Source organism: Loxodonta africana, chromosome 26, assembly GCF_030014295.1.
Source record: "Loxodonta africana isolate mLoxAfr1 chromosome 26, mLoxAfr1.hap2, whole genome shotgun sequence".
NCBI lineage: Eukaryota > Metazoa > Chordata > Mammalia > Proboscidea > Elephantidae > Loxodonta > Loxodonta africana.
In genome coordinates this window covers 940,687-960,615 of record NC_087367.1, presented here as the reverse complement: position 1 = coordinate 960,615, position 19,929 = coordinate 940,687, and the positions used below count along the sequence as shown (strand labels likewise).

General features: G+C 39.0%; 1 protein-coding gene across 6 annotated transcripts in view; it reads right to left on the bottom strand.

Moving 5' to 3' along the window:
* Nucleotides 1–19,929, bottom strand: part of USP34 (ubiquitin specific peptidase 34) — a 249,426-nt gene that overhangs the window by 99,078 nt on the left and 130,419 nt on the right. For all 6 annotated transcript variants that reach the window (XM_064276991.1, XM_064276988.1, XM_064276990.1 and 3 more), the window contains 6 exons: nt 16,119–16,219; nt 15,705–15,914; nt 10,760–10,885; nt 8,073–8,195; nt 7,852–7,935; nt 7,258–7,344 (listed from right to left, as the gene is read on the bottom strand). In XM_064276991.1, coding sequence (XP_064133061.1) covers nt 7,258–7,344; nt 7,852–7,935; nt 8,073–8,195; nt 10,760–10,885; nt 15,705–15,914; nt 16,119–16,219 — 731 coding nt within the window. The remainder of the gene's footprint in view (nt 1–7,257; nt 7,345–7,851; nt 7,936–8,072; nt 8,196–10,759; nt 10,886–15,704; nt 15,915–16,118; nt 16,220–19,929) is intronic.

The window sequence follows — 19,929 nt, the reverse complement described above, 5'->3', positions numbered from 1 at the left end:
TTGAAAACCTAGAAGAAATGGATGAATTCCTGGAAAAACACTACCTACCTAAACTAACACATTCAGAAGTAGAACAACTAAATAGACCCATAACAAAAAAAGAGATTGAAACGGTAATCAAAAAACTCCCAACCAAAAAAAGCCCTGGCCCGGACGGCTTCACTGCAGAGTTCTACCAAACTTTCAGAGAAGAGTTAACACCACTACTTCTGAAGGTATTCCAAAGCATAGAAAACGACGGAATACTACCCAACTCATTCTATGAAGCCACCATCTCCCTGATACCAAAACCAGGTAAAGACATTACAAAAAAAGAAAATTATAGACCTATATCCCTCATGAACATAGATGCAAAAATCCTCAACAAAATTCTAGCCAATAGAATCCAACAGCACATCAAAAAAATAATTCACCATGATCAAGTGGGATTTATACCAGGTATGTAAGGCTGGTTTAATATCAGAAAAACCATTAATGTAATCCATCACATAAATAAAACAAAAGACAAAAACCACATGATCTTATCAATTGATGCAGAAAAGGCATTTGACAAAGTCCAACACCCATTTATGATAAAAACTCTTACCAAAATAGGAATTGAAGGAAAATTCCTCAACATAATAAAGGGCATCTATGCAAGGCCAACAGCCAATATCACTCTAAATGGAGAGAACCTGAAAGCATTTCCCTTGAGAACGGGAACCAGACAAGGATGCCCTTTATCACCGCTCTTATTCAACATCGTGCTGGAAGTCCTAGCCAGGGCAATTAGGCTAGACAAAGAAATAAAAGGTATCTGGATTGGCAAGGAAGAAGTAAAGTTATCACTATTTGCAGATGGCATGATTATATACACAGAAAACCCTAAGGAATCCTCCAGAAAACTACTGAAACTAATAGAAGAGTTTGGCAGAGTCTCAGGTTATAAAATAAACATACAAAAATCACTTGGGTTCCTCTACATCAACAAAAAGAACACCGAAGAGGAAATAACCAAATCAATACCATTCACAGTAGCCCCCAACAAGATAAGATACTTAGGAATAAATCTTACCAAGGATGTAAAAGACCTATACAAAGAAAACTACAAAGCTCTACTACAAGAAATTCAAAAGGACATACTTAAGTGGAAAAACATACCTTGCTCATGGATAGGAAGACTTAACATAGTAAAAATGTCTGTTCTACCAAAAGCCACCTATACATTTAATGCACTTCCGATCCAAATTCCAATGTCATATTTTAAGGGGATAGAGAAACAAATCACCAATTTCATATGGAAGGGAAAGAAGCCCCGGATAAGCAAAGCACTACTGAAAAAGAAGGAGAAAGTGGGAGGCCTCACTTTACCTGATTTCAGAACCTATTATACAGCCACAGTAGTCAAAACAGCCTGGTACTGGTACAACAGGCACACAGACCAATGGAACAGAATTGAGAACCCAGACATAGATCCATCCACGTATGAGCAGCTGATATTTGCAAAGGACCAGTGTCAATTAATTGGGGAAAAGAAAGCCTTTTTAACAAATGGTGCTGGCATAACTGGATATTCATTTGCAAAAAAATGAAACAGGACCCATACCTTACACCATGCACAAAAACTAACTCCAGGTGGATCAAAGACCTAAACATAAAGACTAAAACGATAAAGATCATGGAAGAAAAAATTGGGACAACCCTAGGAGCCCTAATACAAGGCATAAACAGAATACAAAACATTACCAAAAATGATGAAGAGAAACCCGATAACTGGGAGCTCCTAAAAATCAAACACCTATGCTCATCTAAAGACTTCACCAAAAGAGTAAAAAGACCACCTACAGAGTGGGAAAGAATTTTCAGCTTTGACATCTCCGACCAGCGCCTGATCTCTAAAATCTACATGATTCTGTCAAAACTCAACCACAAAAAGACAAACAACCCAATCAAAAAGTGGGCAAAGGATATGAACACACATTTCACTAAAGAAGATATTCAGGCAGCCAACAGATACATGAGAAAATGCTCTCGATCATTAGCCATTAGAGAAATGCAAATTAAAACTACGATGAGATTCCATCTCATACCAGCAAGGCTGGCATTAATCCAAAAAACACAAAATAATAAATGTTGGAGAGGCTGCGGAGAGATTGGAACTCTTATACACTGCTGGTGGGAATGCAAAATGGTACAACCACTTTGGAAATCTATCTGGCGTTATCTTGAACAGTTAGAAATAGAACTACCATACAACCCAGAAATCCCACTCCTGGGAATATACCCTAGAGATACAAGAGCCTTCACACAAACAGATATATGCACACCCATGTTTATTGCAGCTCTGTTTACAATAGCAAAAAGTTGGAAGCAACCAAGGTGTCCATCAACGGATGAATGGGTAAATAAATTGTGGTATATTCACACAATGGAATACTACGCATCGATAAAGAACAGGGACGAAACTGTGAAACATTTCATAACATGGAGGAACCTGGAAGGCATTATGCTGAGCGAAATTAGTCAGAGGCAAAAGGACAAATATTGTATAAGACCACTATTATAAGATCTTGAGAAATAGTAAAAACTGAGAAGAACACATACTTTTGTGGTTACGAGGTGGGGAGGGAGGGAGGGTGGGAGAGGGTTTTTTATTGACTAATCAGTAGATAAGAAATGCTTTAGGTGAAGGGAAAGACAACACTCAATACATGGAAGGTCAGCTCAACTGGACTGGATCAAAAGCAAAGAAGTTTCCGGGATAAAATGAATGCTTCAAAGGTCAGTGGAGCAAGGGCGGGGGTCTGGGGAACATGGTTTGCGGGGACTTCTAAGTCAATTGGCAAAATAATTCTATTATGAAATCATTCTGCATCCCACTTTGAAATGTGGCGTCTGGGGTCTTAAATGCTAACAAGCAGCCATCTAAGATGCATCAATTGGTCTCAACCCACCTGGAGCAAAGGAAAATGAAGAACACCAAGGCCACAGACAACTAAGAGCCCAAGAGACAGAAAGGGCCACAGGAACCAGAGACCTACATCATCCTGAGACCAGAAGAACTAGTTGGTGCCCGGCCACACCCGGTGACTGCCCTGACAGGGAGCACAGCAGAGGACCCCTGAGGGAGCAGGAGATCAGTGGGATACAGACCCCAAATTCTCATAAAAAGACCAAACTTAATGGTCTGACTGAGACTAGAGGAATCCCGGCGGTCATGGTCCCCAGACCTTATGTTGGCACAGGACAGGAACCATCCCCGAAGACAACTCATCAGACATGAAAGGCACTGGTCAGCGGAGTGGGGGGAGACGATGATGAAGAGTGAGCTAATTATATCAGGTGGACACTTGAGATTGTGTTGGGAACTCTTGTCTGGAGGGGGGATGGGAGGATAGAGAGAGAAGCCGGCAAAATTGTCATGAAAGGAGACACTGAAAGGGCTGACTCAAGAGGGGGAGAGCAAGTGGGAGTAGGGAGTGAGATGTATGTAAACTTATATGTGCCAGACTGATTGGATTTGTAAACGTTCACTTGAAGCTTAATAAAAGGTAATAAAAAAAAAAAAAATTGAAAACTTCGGCTCTGCAAAAGATACTGTTACGAGAATAAAAAGACAGACTGAGAGAAAATGATTGAAAAACACATATCTGATAAAGGACTTGTAACCAAAATGTACAGAGAATTCTTAAAACTCAACAATATGAAAAAATCCAATTAAAAAAATAAAGATTGTCAGATGGGTAAAAATAAAAAACAAACAAACAAAAAAAAAGTTAAACAGAGTAACTATATGACCCTGCAATTCTACCCTGAAGTATACACCTAAGACATGAGTGCTCACGGCAGCATTTCATAATACCCCCAAAGTGGAAACAACACAAAGTCTATCAACTGATCAACCTCCCCTTCCTTGGATTTTAAAGCCACAGATGAATAGACATTTCACCAAAGAAGATACATGAATGGACAACAAACACGTGAAAAGATGCTCAAGATCACTGTTGTTGATAGGTGCTGTCGAGCTGGTTCCGACTCCGTGACCTGGTGTACTACAGAACGAGACACTGCCCGGTCCTGCACCATGCTCACAACTGTTGTTATGCTTAAGCTCAGTGTTGTACCCAAGATCATCAGCATCAGGAAGATGCAAATTAAAACTACAACGTGGTATCATTTAGCATCATCCACCGGGAAAATCAAAGACAGGCAAAAACAAACATTGGTGAGACATATCCCTCCTAAGTACATACGCAAGAGAACTGAAAAACTAGGTCTACACAAAAACTTGCACACAAATGTTCTTAATAGCCAAAAAGTGACAACAACCCAAATGCCCATCAGTTAATGAACATACAAACCAAATGTGGTATAGCCATCCAACCCAACCAAACCAAACCCGGTGCCGTCGAGTCGATTCCGACTCATAGTGACCCTATAGGACAGAGCAGAACTGCCCCACAGAGTTTCCAAGGAGTGCCTGGTGGGTTCAAACTGCCGACCCTTCGGTTAGCAGCCATAGCACTTAACAACTACGCCACCAGGGTTTCCGGTATATCCATACAAAGGATTGAATTACCAATACATGCTACTTTCAATGATGACTGTTAAAAGCATTATGCTAAGTTAAAGAAGCCAATCCCAAAGAACCATTATTACATGACTCCATTTATATGAAATGGCCAGAAGAGGTAAATCAATAGATAGAAAGTAGGTTGGTGGTTGCATATGGCTCAGGGGGTTAGGGGAGAATGAGGAGGAACTGCTAATGGGTGCGGGGCTTCCTTTGGGGATGATTAAAATGTTCTAGACTTCCAAGGACAGTAGTGCTGGTTGCTCAATTTTGTGAATATACTGAAAACCACTGAATTATACATTAAAAAAAAACTGTACGTGGATTACATAAAAAAAAATTTAAGAAAGTACACGTTGACTAATCTTATTTTAAAAGTAAAAAATAGTTAAGAAACAATAATGATCAGGAATTCGTAACTATTCCACAATACATTAAGAGAGACTCCTTGGAAGCCATCTGCGTCTCAGACGTGCCTTGTATCTCAGGCATTTTCAGGCAGAATCGATTCGACGGCACTGGGTTTGGTTTTTTGTTTTTAAGGCTATAATGTGCCACACATGGCAGTAAAGCTGACTTAATAATAATAGTTCACAAATGTATCCATAATTTCAAAGCAAAGAAAGAAGAAAATTTTAGCATATGATTTCACTAAACTTTATTCACAACTAAGTTGATAATAAAGCTCCTATCTGTGACACATAACTACTCATTAAAAATTTGAGTTAAATTCTTCCACTTTGCCAGAGAACTAAAAGGCACCTCACCATTCTGAGAGACTAATGGAACACCAGGTATATGACTAACAATAATACACAACAGAAATTTGAAATATGAGACAAAGAACTACGATAATTAATTACTGTAGCAGAATGAGGTATATACATATAGATATATAAAGTAAAATGTTCAAAATAAAAAAACTGAGAAGAATTGAAACCAGAGGCAGATTATCAACAGTTTGGTAGACAGCAGTATTTTCTAATCTTCCTCAACCTTTTGGCAAGAGTAGCATTCAATATCAAATCACGGATGCCTGAATCCTAGGTTCTAAGGGAATTTAAAATACAAGTTCTAAGAAATAAATATTTGAATGGAATGTCTGATAATGCTAATCTGCTTTGGAGGTCAAGAAATGGTGTCCTTATCATTTATTTCAAAACCAGATTGTGCAGTTTTGCATACCATTACAAAGTTTTAAATACTCCACAAAAAATTTTATTTTCCTAGTATTATGGAACAATACCTCTTCAACTTAACAGTTGTGACGTGCCATTTAAAAAAAATTTCCATTAACATGTGGCTAACTGCCTCCGTGAACAATTGCATCCTTTGCCATGAGACCTGAAAAACTGGATGGTGCCTGGCTACCACTATTGAACATTTTGATCAAAAATTCCATAGATGACTCCTGATCAAAAGGGGGAAGATATAGAACAGAATTTCAAATTCTCTTTGATTCTAGGCTTTCTGCAGCCATGGAGGGTGGAAGAACCCCTGAAACTACTGCCCTGAGATAATCTTTAAACCTTAAGCAAAAATATGCCCTGAAGCCATCTTAGAACTTAAAACAGCTTAGCTTAACTAGTAAAAAAGGTCTGCTTTGAGAATTATGCTCTTTTAAGAACTATCTGTATGGTATCAAATTGGCAACGGCAACTAGACAGATTGGATAGGAATCTTAGGGCGCAGTGAGTTTACGTTAATGCAGGAGAAATAACTCAGAATACGAGGATGAGATTGGTTACACAACTCAAAGGATGCAATCAATGTCACTGAATTGTACACACAGAAGCTGTTGAACTGGCTTATGTTTTGCTGTGCATAATCTTTAACAACAACAAAATTAAGGAAATTTAGAAAAAATTTTCTATTTTATACAGGATGAATACTTTTAAAAAAATAAACTATAAAAATCACTGCAGCAATATTCAATTTCTATAAAAAGTCCTGAAAGTTTCCTGTAAATTTCTGTACCTATCTCATAATTGACCAGCCACAAATGGTCTGGGGAAACATTTTTGTGTAATACTGCTATAAAAGAAGAAATAGTCAAAAAAGAAAGAAAACGATGAAAATGAATGTTTTTTAAAAATTTAAGACGTAAGCCAATTAAAAAAAACTTAGAAAATTTTTTTAAGGTTTTTTTTAATTGGCTTACATCTTAAATTTTTTAAAAACCTTCATTTAAAAAAAAACTTTAAGATTACAGAAATACAAACAATTTTATTAGCCTAAGGAGAAAGCGTTTATGAATCAGCCATAGTGCAGAAATATTACTTTTATTTAGCACTTAAATTTTAGCTAATTGAGATTGGTGGACCACAATTAGTTTATAAAACTCTCTATATTTTTTAATATATTTCTACTATACTTGATAAAACTTGTTGCCACTGAGTCGATTCTGACTCGTAGGGAACCTACTGGACAGAGCAGACCTGTCCCATAGGGTTTCCAAGGCTGTCAATCTTTACGGAAGCGGGCTGCCACAGGTTTCTCCCACGAAGAGGCTGCAGGGTTTGGATCACCGGCCTCGTGGTTAGCAGAGAAACACTTAACCACTGTACCACCAGGGCCCTTTACTATGCCTGATACTCTCCTGGATTATAACGAAGTATATAGTAGAAGTTACACGTGCTGCTGGAAATCAAAGGGCTTAAAATGGGATAACTGCTATAACAGTGAAACAATGAATTTTCACTTACCACAGTCCACGATTCCTGCTCTTTAGGCTCTAGAATTCCAGAATTAAAAATTTCTAGTAACTGTTGGAGTCCTCCAGCAGCAACAAACTATAAATAATTGTAAGAGCAATGGTTAAGAGAAAAGCAGCTACTTCATGCAATGATAAATCTGCTCATTGGTTCAGTAACTGGATACATATATACGTAAGTAAAATATTTTACCTTTCATTTATAAAACTGATTTAAATCACCAAAACAACTTCTATGAAAACAAAAACCACAAAATCTGCTTTCAAGAAGTTTTTATGTTTTTAAAGATTCTTACAAACATCTATAAACGTATCTTTATATTCCATTAACCATTTAATCCCAGATACTCGGGTGTCCTATCATGGTGTTTCAACGGAAGGAAAAAAAAAACAGCGCTAAAAATAGAAGCTCCAAGGGATTAAAGAATTTCAGTGTATATTATTTAACCGGATTTAAAGTAATAATTTTTTACTATGTTTCACTTTAATAGTAAATTAGTTTAAAAACAATCACTATGGTACTTACTTTTGAAAAATTACAAGCTATTTCTATCACTACGCTGTGAAACAGGTAATAGGGTCAAACCTTGCAACTCCAGGAGTTTTTACTGTTTTCTACTTGATCCTCACTTGAATCATCGGAGTCTGGATAAAGATCACTGTAACTTCCCTGTGGGAAAGGCAGAAAAATAAGGGAATGGGATGAGAAACAATTATTCTAGTTGAAAAGAGAACAAACTCTGAAATTCTGCTCCAGAAAGAAGAAAAACCACAAACATTTAATGGCAAGCATGGAAATGCACTTACTGTGGACTCTCTCCTTATCCTTCTGTTAGGTTTTCCCAGTGCTTCAATAATTTCCAGGGCATACAACAGCTTGTGGGCACTCTTAATTCTGAGAAGTTCTTTCCAATTAAGGCCATCATTATTCTCAAAAAAAGAGAGAAAATGGGATTCTCAAGCCAACTTACTAAGGAAACCCCCAAAAAGAAAAACTTTAAAGAAATTGACACTACATAAAAACTCAAATATTACATATTGTGAAACATTCAAACGTGAAGATCAATTATATAACTGATACAACATGCTTAAAACGCCAATTATTATTCATTAACAAAATAAAATACACAAACAAACAAACAAAAAAAACCCAAACCCATTGCCACCGAGTCGATTCTGACTCATAGCAACCCTACAGGACAGAGTAGAACTGCCCCACTGAGTTTCCAAGGAGCGCCTGGTGGATTTGAACTGCCAACCTTTTGGTTAGCAGCTGTAGCACTTAACCACTATGCCACCAGGGTTTCCAATATACAAACAGTACCATGAAAAAAATGATAATTTGTTAATCTTCACAACAGATGAGACAATTTACCCTGTCCCCAGTGGGAAAAAAAAAATTACAGAATAGTTGAATTGCTTTGTGACATTAGTTGCAATCCCCACAATGTGATAGCACACTCCCCCTTTCCACGCTGGGGTTTCTTGTGTCCATTCAACCAGTGCCCACCCCTTCCTGCCTCCTAATCCTGCCTCTTGGACAGGAGCCACGCATTTGGTCACACGTATCTGCCTGCACACTCCTCACGAGCACTGGAATGTATAAATTTTTAAGGATGTAGATAAGCTAGTTAAATGTCTATATTTAATACTAAGTTACACCTACACATTTAAAAGGCATATAAATACATAAATTTGTTAAGTTTTGCCCTTCCTACTCTCAATTAATGTAATACTGTTATTCACACTTAACATCCACTTTGACAACAATATTATTACGAGAGCTGCTGAGTCGTCAAACACCACTTTTCAGGGCACATTTTCTTTACTTCCAAGTTGTTTGTGCTACAGGGCATTCTAACTGCACATGATAGTATCCCATATCATAGATAACCATTAGCAAAACATCAGGACATTTCTTTCTTCTTTTCACCCTGTTAAGTGTTCTGCTGGTGAGCTCTACAAAGAAACCTCTGATTATGTGGCTTGAAAACACTATCTTTAATTACTTTACAAAACTACCTAACACTTACACACATAAGATGATGATGCTCTTATGGAAAAGTGACCAAATGGTTGTTACATTCCTTTGGCTCATTTTCCCCTAATTCTGTCAGTTGGCTTGTATAAGCATTTAGAACAAGCACTGATGCAAGCCATTTTAGGCTAGCGTATTTTCTTTAAACATTACTTTTTGTTGTTGAACATTAAGCAATATTCAGAGCATACTGTAATATTAAAAAGACAAATTCCTATTTTCTTAAGATAATTTCAGAAAACAATTTTGCCTTGCATTACTTGACTTCACTAACAATCAAATAAACAAACATTAAAACGAGTTGGCGCTCTTTACAAATCCAATGGGCAAAAACTACGTTCAGATTTATTGAGGGTTTGGGTCAACAGGCAATAATACACTACCAGCAGGAACAGGAATGTAAGCTAATAACCAGCCTCAAAAAACCCACTGCCACCGTGTCGACTTCAACTCACAGAGACCCTTCACAGAAGAGAGGAGAACTGCCCCAGAGGGTTTCCAAGGAGTGGCTAGTGGATTTGAACTGACAACCTTTTGGTTAGCAGCCACAGCTCTTAACCATCCTCCAGAAACACAAAAAGCCTTATAATGTACATATCTTTTGGCTGCACAATACTGCTTACGCAGATTTATCCTAAGGAAATAAATGGATAATTACGCAAAATTGAACGTGCCACAATTCCAACACTGTTTCATAGAGGCAAAAAATACGGTCTCATTATTACAAAATGAAGCTGCTTACTTCAGCTATGATGTAGAGTATAACACCTATCACGTGCAATAAAGCGTGAAGGTACATATTTATCGACATGAAAACACATTCATGAGACATTATTTCATTCATATTATTGTCTGACAACAGGCCATTATTAGTCAACGTGCAGTGGCTAACAGCTCAGCTGCTAAGCAAAAGGTCGGCAGTTCCAAGCCACCGGGCACTTCCTGGAAATCCTAAGGGTCAGCTCCACCTTGTCCTATAAGGTCGCTAGGAGTTGCGATCAACTCGATGGCAACGGGTTTGATTGTTTGGTTTATGTACAAAATAACTTTGTGCAATATGCAATATAATGTTTTAATCAAGAATAATATTCCACTAAATGAAATAACTAAAGCAGTGCTGCTCACATTTCTCGGTTTCAAAACCCAGTAATATTTCAAAAAAGATGAGAGGTGAACTTACGGTTAACAATTTGAAACTGGAATGCAAAGATTTGCTTAAAAAGCTATCATATCTCAACGACTATGTTAAAGAAAATACATTTAAATGCAAAAAAAGAGAAACTTCAGAATAAAGAAACAATTTCTTAAACAGAATAAATGTAGCTCAATGATAAACTCAATGCCTTAGATCAATTCTCTGTGAGTTAGAGAAACCAAAGCGTGTGAGAAGTGATTCAAAGAACAGCAAAATACTGAATGATGTCTCTGATCACCACGCAGGTTGCCGCGGGCTCACCTGCTCGTCTGATATATTCTGGAATGATGTCAGCATGTTCGGACACGTGGGAAGAAGCATCAGCAGCTCCCAGACACGCCTGGAGAGATTTTCCGCATGAAGGTGAAGCTCTTCACATCTTAAGCTCTACACAAATAAAAACAACTGCTTACTGAGACAGATCAACAAAAATAATCTGAACTTTCTGCATAAAATCATTCATTACCAAATATGACAACATTTTTCGGTGCTTTTTTTTTAAATTGAGAAAGAGAACATCTGTTACATTGATAAATACAATTTATTCAACAGATTAACAGTTACATCAAAGCAGTGCCTTTTAAAGCTTGTTACAGAACACTTTCCTGAATAGCCTTTCTCTATGGCTGGTCACGTTCCTCAGGAAACTTTACAAACAGAAGTGGAAATGTCTACTTTATAAAGCCATACCAGTAAATTTCAAAAAGATTATCATTTACCTCCTCTCTGCAGCTCACTATTGTTAGTACACATGAAGACATAGTAAATTCAGTTTTTGACTTTCCATTTTCTCCTATTTTTGCTAACCCTAACCTATTTTCCAGTCTTAGAAAAGCAGAGATTAAGAGGAAAGCAAACAATTTTAAAGAATCACCTACTTTTTTCCACCATTAACTATTAAATCTGAACTCAGTAAGCTGCTAAGACTAACAAGCTAATGAGCGTTTCAGAAAACATGTATAAGAAATAGGCAAGCTTCCATTTTTTATCACAGCACACCCCCACCCCATTAGTAAAAGTTAAAATCTATACTTCTGGCATTTTCCAGAGTACGAATCTGTATGTTACTATTCTACTGCTGCTGCCATGATTCTTTGGTATAATGTGGTCTAAGAGATGTTAAAGGGGTCTTCTGTACGTCTATAAAAAGTAACAGTTCTGCTGGTATAATGGTTTACAGTTAACCCTTTCAGGGAAAGGGGTCTAGCGGTGGAGTTTCAAGGTCAGCCTGGTCTTTTGCCCGATGAAGAGAGATAAGCAGCCCTACTCAGGGCTTGGGAAATGGCACCGGCAGTTCCTCAGTAGAACAGAACCCATTTCCTCACCTGCTCTGACGTGGAAAAAGCTGTGACTTAACTCTGCGCAAGAAAGGATCCGAGGGGAAAAAGCCTAGAACCGTATTTTTAACGCAAATAACGTGCACCTTCTACGTTTGCCGGCCATGCCCTCCCTCTGCAAGATATTTTCATAAGCACGCTAATTTCTTCTTTTTTTTAACAGCAATATGTAAAAAAACTGGCATAGCAGCACTTGTGAAAATATCTCGTGGGGGCAGGGCGCGTCTGGCAAACACACACAGAAGGCAGGCGTTACGTGCGTAAAACATGGTATGGAGCGGAAGGCCCTCCAATGTAAACCAGACACCATGAAGTCTCTTTATTTCCACTTTTCTGTAACCTTCATCAGAACTGAACCGGTCTCGTTCAACAAAGAACCCTTGTATCAAGGATAGTGCATCTTTCCTAAAGCAAGGACTGAGTAAAACCTCTCCTAGCAGCATGACTCCTTCCCTCTGGTTTAGGCCTCACGTGGACTGTTACAATGGCCCCGCTTCCCACCTCTGGTCTTCCTTTCCTCTAATACATCTTCCATGCTAATACTTGAGCTTCTTTCCTAAAAGTACACAATAGATCTTATTTTGTTGCTTATATTCTTCCATGAAGACGGCAATTCATTTTACAAAAGAGAGCAACCACATAAGGCCCTTTTGCAATAAGGGTTACAATCTTTCTGCCCTTGTATTTGAAACGCACTATTATGCTCATACTCCCAGTTTCTCAAACGTATCATTCACTTTTCTCTAAATCAGTAGAGATTCTCTTCACTCCTGTCAGGACCAGAACTGGTTTAAATGACTCCCCGTTAAAAAATGTTGCCCAGCAATCTTTGTACCTTCTTCTAAGTTGCCCTAACACACTGCATAGAACATCAGTGCCTTCCTTGAAAACTGGGGTATTCTCTTGTCTTTCTCTCTTTTAACACAGTGCTGACATGCAGTGAAGGTCAGTATTTACGGTATGAAATAAAAACGATGAAGGTTCATAGGCACCTATTAACAGATTACACTGCTTCAACAAAAGGGGGATATCTTTGTAATTTGAGAATGTGCTTCCACAAGAGAAACTAGCCTGTGATGAACACAGCTTCAACAGTAGCTCCCACGACATCCACCATCAAATGGACACATGGCAAGAAGTCCCTGAACCAGGCTGGGGAAGGAGGAACAACAGCCTGACATAAGGGAAAACATCGATGCACCATTATTCTATCTCCCACTGAATCTCAACACAGTAAGATCCATCAAATGAGGTACAAGGTAAGTAAGATCACAGGATTAGTCATTTTAAAGGATTAAAGAAAAAAATCACTGAGCTGAAAATGACTCCTTTAAGGTAATCTGCTAAACATTTTGGACTTTAAATGCCATCTTTATGTTGATGATCCAAAAACTTATCTCTCCAGCCCAAACCTCTTCTCTGAGCTCCAAATTCAGGTCCAGCGGCTTAACTGACATCACCACTTGATGTCCCACAGGCGTCCATTCTTCACCTCAAACGGAATCTACCCAGCTGCTCAAGCAGGTAACTCGGACACCATCTCCGTGTCGCCCTCTTTCACTCCCCTCTCCTAATCCACCACCAAGTTATGTTGTGTGGTGCAATGAGTTCCTTTATGTGGCCTTGTGCTTTAGTTCCTTGGAAAAACAGCTTGAGAAATTTTCCCTCTAAACCCTCAGGAAGGAGTTACCTTTGCCCTAGTTTTCTACCCCTGAGAGTCTATTACTTTTGTCTAGGTTGACTGACATTTCCTAGGTAAGCTGTAAACAACTGTAGTTTGATACTTTTTGTCCAGCCCTGGGCTGCAGCCTACCCTGTGATGGTCTGTTTTATGCACCTTGCAGGGACTGGTCAATATACTTATGCAAATGAAGTGACTATAACCTCCTATGTAAATGTGTCTGTGACCTACTGGCAGGGGATTGGTCAATTCGTGCCTCTGGTGGGAGGGCCACGCCTTGAAACTGGCTAGGGGTTTGCTCACACAGGTGGTGCCTGATCTACAACAAGGTTCCATTCCGATGACTGTCGTAAGTCAGCTCTCATAGAAATTGAGTTCAATTTTTTTTGTTTGTTTTCATTACTATTGCCTTTTATTATCAGTATCTTTATAAACCTGGCAGTGTTTTGAACAGTAAATCATAAAATTGAATATATACAAGGTAACATCTGAGAATGACATCAGCAAATTATCCACTGCCACATATTACTAATGACGCGATGTGCCAAAGAAAAAGAGAAAGATGGTTTGTGAATCGAGAATGACCTGTGCATGCCGTCAACACTGCACAAGCGGGCAGACAGAAGCAGACGGAAGAAAGGAGAGAGGGAGGACGCTGGGAGAGACAAGGCAAGGCATCTCCCTGACGAGCTGTAACACAGGCCAAGGGCTCTAACACTGAGAACAGTGAGAGGCCTGAAGGGGCCCTATGGCCGGGTCAGCGGTGAAAGAAGCAGCCTGCTGCTTGCAGTGTAGCTAAGAGCGCTGAACAAAGCTGCTGCGCTGGCCACAGGCTGGTCAGTCTGCAGTGGAGAGGCCGAGAGCAGGGAGGCCAAAGGCAGATGGGCCTGTCCTCAGCGAGTCGAGAGGAGGTACATCCTGAGGGGGCTGAGAAGAGAGAGGTCTGCTCTGAGGAGGCTGAGGGAAGGGCCTGCTTGCTCCACACGAGAGCAGCTGAGAGAGCTGTCCTTCACTGAGGAAGGGAGGGATGTGCTCTCCACTTCAGGGGAGCCTTCTAGACTTTGCCTCACATTTCCCGATCCTAAGTTGCAGCCTGTTGGTCCTGATTCTAAGCTGTACCCTGCTGCTTCCTTAATAAGCCACTTAAACTCTAAGTATGGTCTGTGAGTCGTGTGTGGCCACTGCAAGAGACAATCAAACCCAGCAGAGAAGTAGACAGTGCCGTGGAAGGGACGGCTGGCTGGTAAAAACATTAGAGAAAAGAGGTATGCCTTACCTCCACCTCACAGGGATCAGCCTTAGGCTGCTCTTGATTCTCATTTTCCCCCTGAAGCTAGACAGGTTCTGACGCTACTATCACTACCACCACTTCACAGCTGTTTCAACTTAATTAATTTCCACTGCCACCATCCTAGCCCAGGGCATCGCTGACTCCTTCCTGGACTAGCACGTCAGGTTCTTACTGCTTTCTCTATTCCTGCCAATCAAACTCGGTTATCTATAAAACACAAATCAGAGTATGTTTATCTCCTTAAAACCCTGGATTGTTTTCCACTTTACTTATGGCCCACGAGGCTTATGAGCTTTGGTGCCGTCTACCTTTCCAATCTCATTCTTCTCATTCCACTCTCCCGTCTCCCTCCCTTTCTGCCCACTAGTTCTCTGTCAATTCCTAGACCTGCTTAGCTCCTTCCTATGCAAGGGCTTCAGGAATCACGTTCCTCTAACACGATCATTCCTCATCCTTTTCACTTAGCTGTCTGCTTTTCACCCTTCCAGCTCAGGGCATATATGGTCTCTTCAGAGAACCCTTCCCAAACCACCTCATATATAAATGGGTCTCTATCCAACTCCACCCCTTAATAACGGCGCAGCACATTTCCGTCTTAGCAATTATCGCTATATTAAAGCGTTTGTGAATTTACTTGAACTTATTTCTCTATTAGGTATGTTGGTTATTATCTGATGCCCCTCTGAACTCAAAGAAGGCTGGAATTGTGTCTGCTTTAAATCACCCTTATAAAATAATAAACAGTATGCATGGATCTCATTAGGCACTTAAATAGCTAATTAATGAATAAATGGATTCCTAGGTTTTAGAGTTCTTAAAACATGCCTAAGAAAATTATTTTCCTCTCAAGAGAAAGACAAAACAAGACCGTGAAAATAAAATACACTATGCAGTCACCTCACTGTCTTCCACTGCCATGTTTCCCGAGGGGGGTTTAAACGATGCAAGCATCTCTAATAAGTCAAAGAGGGTAGTCAGGTGAGGCTCCTGTAAAAGCAGAAGCATCGGAATGTTGTCCTTCTGAGGGGGCGGGAGGCAAGAGGCTGGCAGCTGAACACCTTCTCCTTTCCGCTCTCTTCTGGGTGCACCCAATGACACAAACACCATCTATAAAGGTAGGAGGGCCGGTGAGGTAACAATAACACATCAGATTTTCGGTTTGAAAAACAAAAAAATAAATCTCTTAAGTAGACAGTAACTTCACGTATGTATCGTAATGTAACAAAAGCACCTAGAGCTGGTTTTAAACTGTATCTTCAACTGCTGACTAGAATAGATGATTCAAACTCAAATCACATCTGGTATGTGTACCTGCATATCCTTAAAGCCAAGTTCATGAAGCGCTTTTTCATCATAATCTGTTGTTAACTCATGTCCAGAAGAAATCATCCTGACAGGTCCCATGAGGCCTCCTGAAAAACAGCAGAAAACTGAAGTGAACATTTATGTAACGGTTATTTTATTTGCTGACAAGAATCCATAATATGACCATTAAGTCCACTGGAAGTTAAGCTCAATAAATTTCTGAGAGAAGGGAAGACAGTATACTTCCTACTTCAGTTCACACTTTCTTTTGTCCAACATTAGCTTTACCGGAAAACCAAACTAAACCCGTTGCTGTCAAGTCATAGCGACCATATAGGACAGAGCAGAACTGCCTCACGGAGTTTCCAAGGAGCACCTGGTAGATTCGAATGGCTGACCTTATGGTTAGTAGCCGTAGCTCTTAACCACTACGTGACCAGGGTTTCCAACATTAGCCTTAGGAAGTGAAAATTACCAGAAAGTTCTTTCTTTAACATCAGTCTAACTATATCAACTCCTGCTTGTTTAACAATATAAAAAATTTTACAAGTAAAAAGTCCTCCATAAGCTTCCTAAGAACCTACAGCATTTTCGCCAGCAACACATGCAAAAGAATCAGCTTCTTTAATACCTAACTGCTGAAGAAACTAGTATGTACAGGTAGTTTCCACCTTAGGACGTTTTCAAGTTAAGATGAACCACACTTGTGACTGCGTCAGGTTCTTTTTTTGTACATCTTATCATTACTAATATGTTATAATGCATAACTGGGGGACGTTATCATTCTCAGATGTTCACTTGCAGATGTCCAATTTTACTATTCAAAACACTGCCAGATTTATAAAGATATTGATAATAAAAAGCAATAATAATGAAAACAAACAAACAAAAAAAAATAAGGCATTCGACTTACGTCAGAACCGACTTCTGATGGAGTCACCGGAACAGAACCCTGTCTTAAGTCGGGGACTATCTGTATTTACAATGACTGAGTTCTCTCTTCCCTATTATTACTCACCAATCCTTCCTCCACCCAAAACAAAACAAAACACAACACACACTACGAAATAGAAAGCAAACAAAAATCTGACATGAAAAGATAAAAAATCCTCTACAACCTTTTAGATTTATAGTAAATTGAATAAACTCAGTAGGCTGTGGCAATTTACTTCTAGAACGCATCAAGTCCTTTTGTTGCCTACTTTTCCATCCTCCTTCCCCAGTGTCCTCCCGCTAACCCCCGCATCCCCCCTTACTCCATTCACCCCGGCGCCCTCCCCCTCACCCCAGTGCCCTCTCACTTACTCCGGCATCCTCCTACTCACTATCCTTAGCGCCCCAGCCTCCCTGCTCCTCCCCAGAAATTCACAGGCTTCCTCTCACTCCATTCAAGCCTCTGCTCAAACGTATGCTGGAACACACGCTGCTCTAACCAGTCAGTCGAAGAGCCTCTTCACTACTAATCCCGGACTCTGCTTTATTTATTTGTAAAACATTTATTACCACCTGACGTTATATACTTGTTATCTGTCTTCCCTCAAAAACAAAAACAGTTCCACAGGGGCAGAGATTTATGTTCAAAGATGTATTCCCAGCATTACAACATAGTAGGCATTCAAATTAATAACTGTTTAATGCATTAATTAAGATGATGTACTGAACAATACACATCCAAATTTTTACCCTCTAAAACGCCAATAGAATAAATTTTTAAAAACTTAAAGACATAAACAAACAGAGAAAAGAGGAGAGAGACCACACAAACCAAGTTCACAAGCTGGAAATCATACGAACTCACAGTCACCAGCAAGACCAAGGAAAAGAAAGACAGAGCCCACGCCAGAGGTAAAGAAAGCTTATAACTTACAACCCGACTGACACTTAGGTGGTATAGGAACAGCTTCAATATCTGACCAAAACAAAACAAACCAACGGAGCAGCCTCACTGAACTCACAAGACACTGACTTAGGAGAGGTTAATACGCAGGATAGGATACATGGAAGCGGAGACCCAGAAATAAAACAAGGGGGTGGGGAGTAGGACTACAATTGCTGAGCTTTCCTAAATCCGTTAAAAATTATAAAATCACAGACCCAAAAAGCTGAGTGAAACTCAAACGCATATGCACAAAGTCACAACAAAGCACACCCATAATCGAACTGCTGAAAATCAATGTTAAAGAAAAATCTTAAAATCAACAAGAGCAAAATAGACAAATTGGACACAAAAGAAGAAAGGTAAGAAAAATCACGGACTTCTTGTCAGAAATGGAAACCAAATGACAATGAAGCAACACCCGCAATGTTCTGAAAGAAAATAATACTGACCTAGAATTTTATATTCAATGAAAATATCCTTCAAAAATGAAGGGAAACATTTTTTTCAGACAAAAACTTGAGAAAATCCATTACCAGAAGACCTACACTACAAAAAGTTTGAAAGGAAGTTCATTTGAAAGAAAAAAATGGAAACTTAGATCTACACGAAGAATGAAAAGGGCCAGAAGTTGTAACTATGTGGGTAAATATAATTTTTTTTCTCATTTAAAAGTTTTCCTTAAGAGTTAATTATGTACTTAAAGCAAATATAACAAAAATTAATTTTGGGATTGGTAATATATGCAATAGCACAAAAAACAGAAAGAGGAAAATTTAAGTATAATGTTTCAAGGCTCTTAAATTATATGTGAAGTGACATATTTGAGGGTACACTGTAATAAAGATTCATACTGTAAACTCTAAAGTACCCATTAAAAGAAAACAAAACAAGAAAGGGGAGGAAGAAAAAGGAGAGATGAGACAATTAGATTAATTACATTAAATGTACACTATCTAAACATTAATTAAAATGCAGACACTAACAGACTGGATAAAAAAGTATGATTTGACACTTTAAAAAATTCACTAAAAATCTCAAAATAGTACTTCAACCATGAAAATAGGGATATTCAGAGAATAAAAAAGAGATCTTAGATATTAAAAGCACGACAGCAGAAAGAGAAACTCAATAGAAGGGTTGCAAAATGAATTTGAGAACATCTCTCAGGAAGAGGAGTTAAAACAAAAAATGAAATGTAGGACAGAAAAGATAAGTAAATTAGGAGTAGTTCATGAGATGAAGCATCTAAATAACGGAGAAGTTTTAGAAAGAGAAAAATGATAAAAAAGAAGACCGGAAAGCAACAAAACAATTCAAGAAAATTTCCCCCAACTGAAAGATATGAACTGCCAATACAGAAGGGCCCACTACATACCTAAATATTTAAATACTGAACTACCCATCAAGATAGTTGAAAATAGGCTCATTCTCAGGCTTAGTATTGTGAAATTTCTGGAGAGAAAGGACAAAGAGAAAATTCACTCATCTACTACAGGAGAGAAAAACAGGGCATGTAAAAAATGTCAGAAATGCTGGGTCTCTAAGCATACTCCTTTTCCAGGGTAGAGACAAGGGAGATATAAGCCATGTTAATGAGGCGAAAGACAAGGCACAGTTCTACACCCCAGCTGATTGTCGCAAAAGGAAAGCAAGTAATAGCCAGTGTTTCTTAAGCACCTATCCTGAAATACACTTTCCATTTCTGTGTGTGTATTATACATACATATACATATGCATACTATGACAGACGCACATACACACACACATATATATACACACACACATATATACACACACACACATAAACGTGCATCATAACCAATGAAATTAGGTCCATACATACATGTGTACTATGACAGACGCACATACACACACACATATATATACACACACACATAAATGTGCATCATAACCAATGAAATTAGGTCCAACATTAGA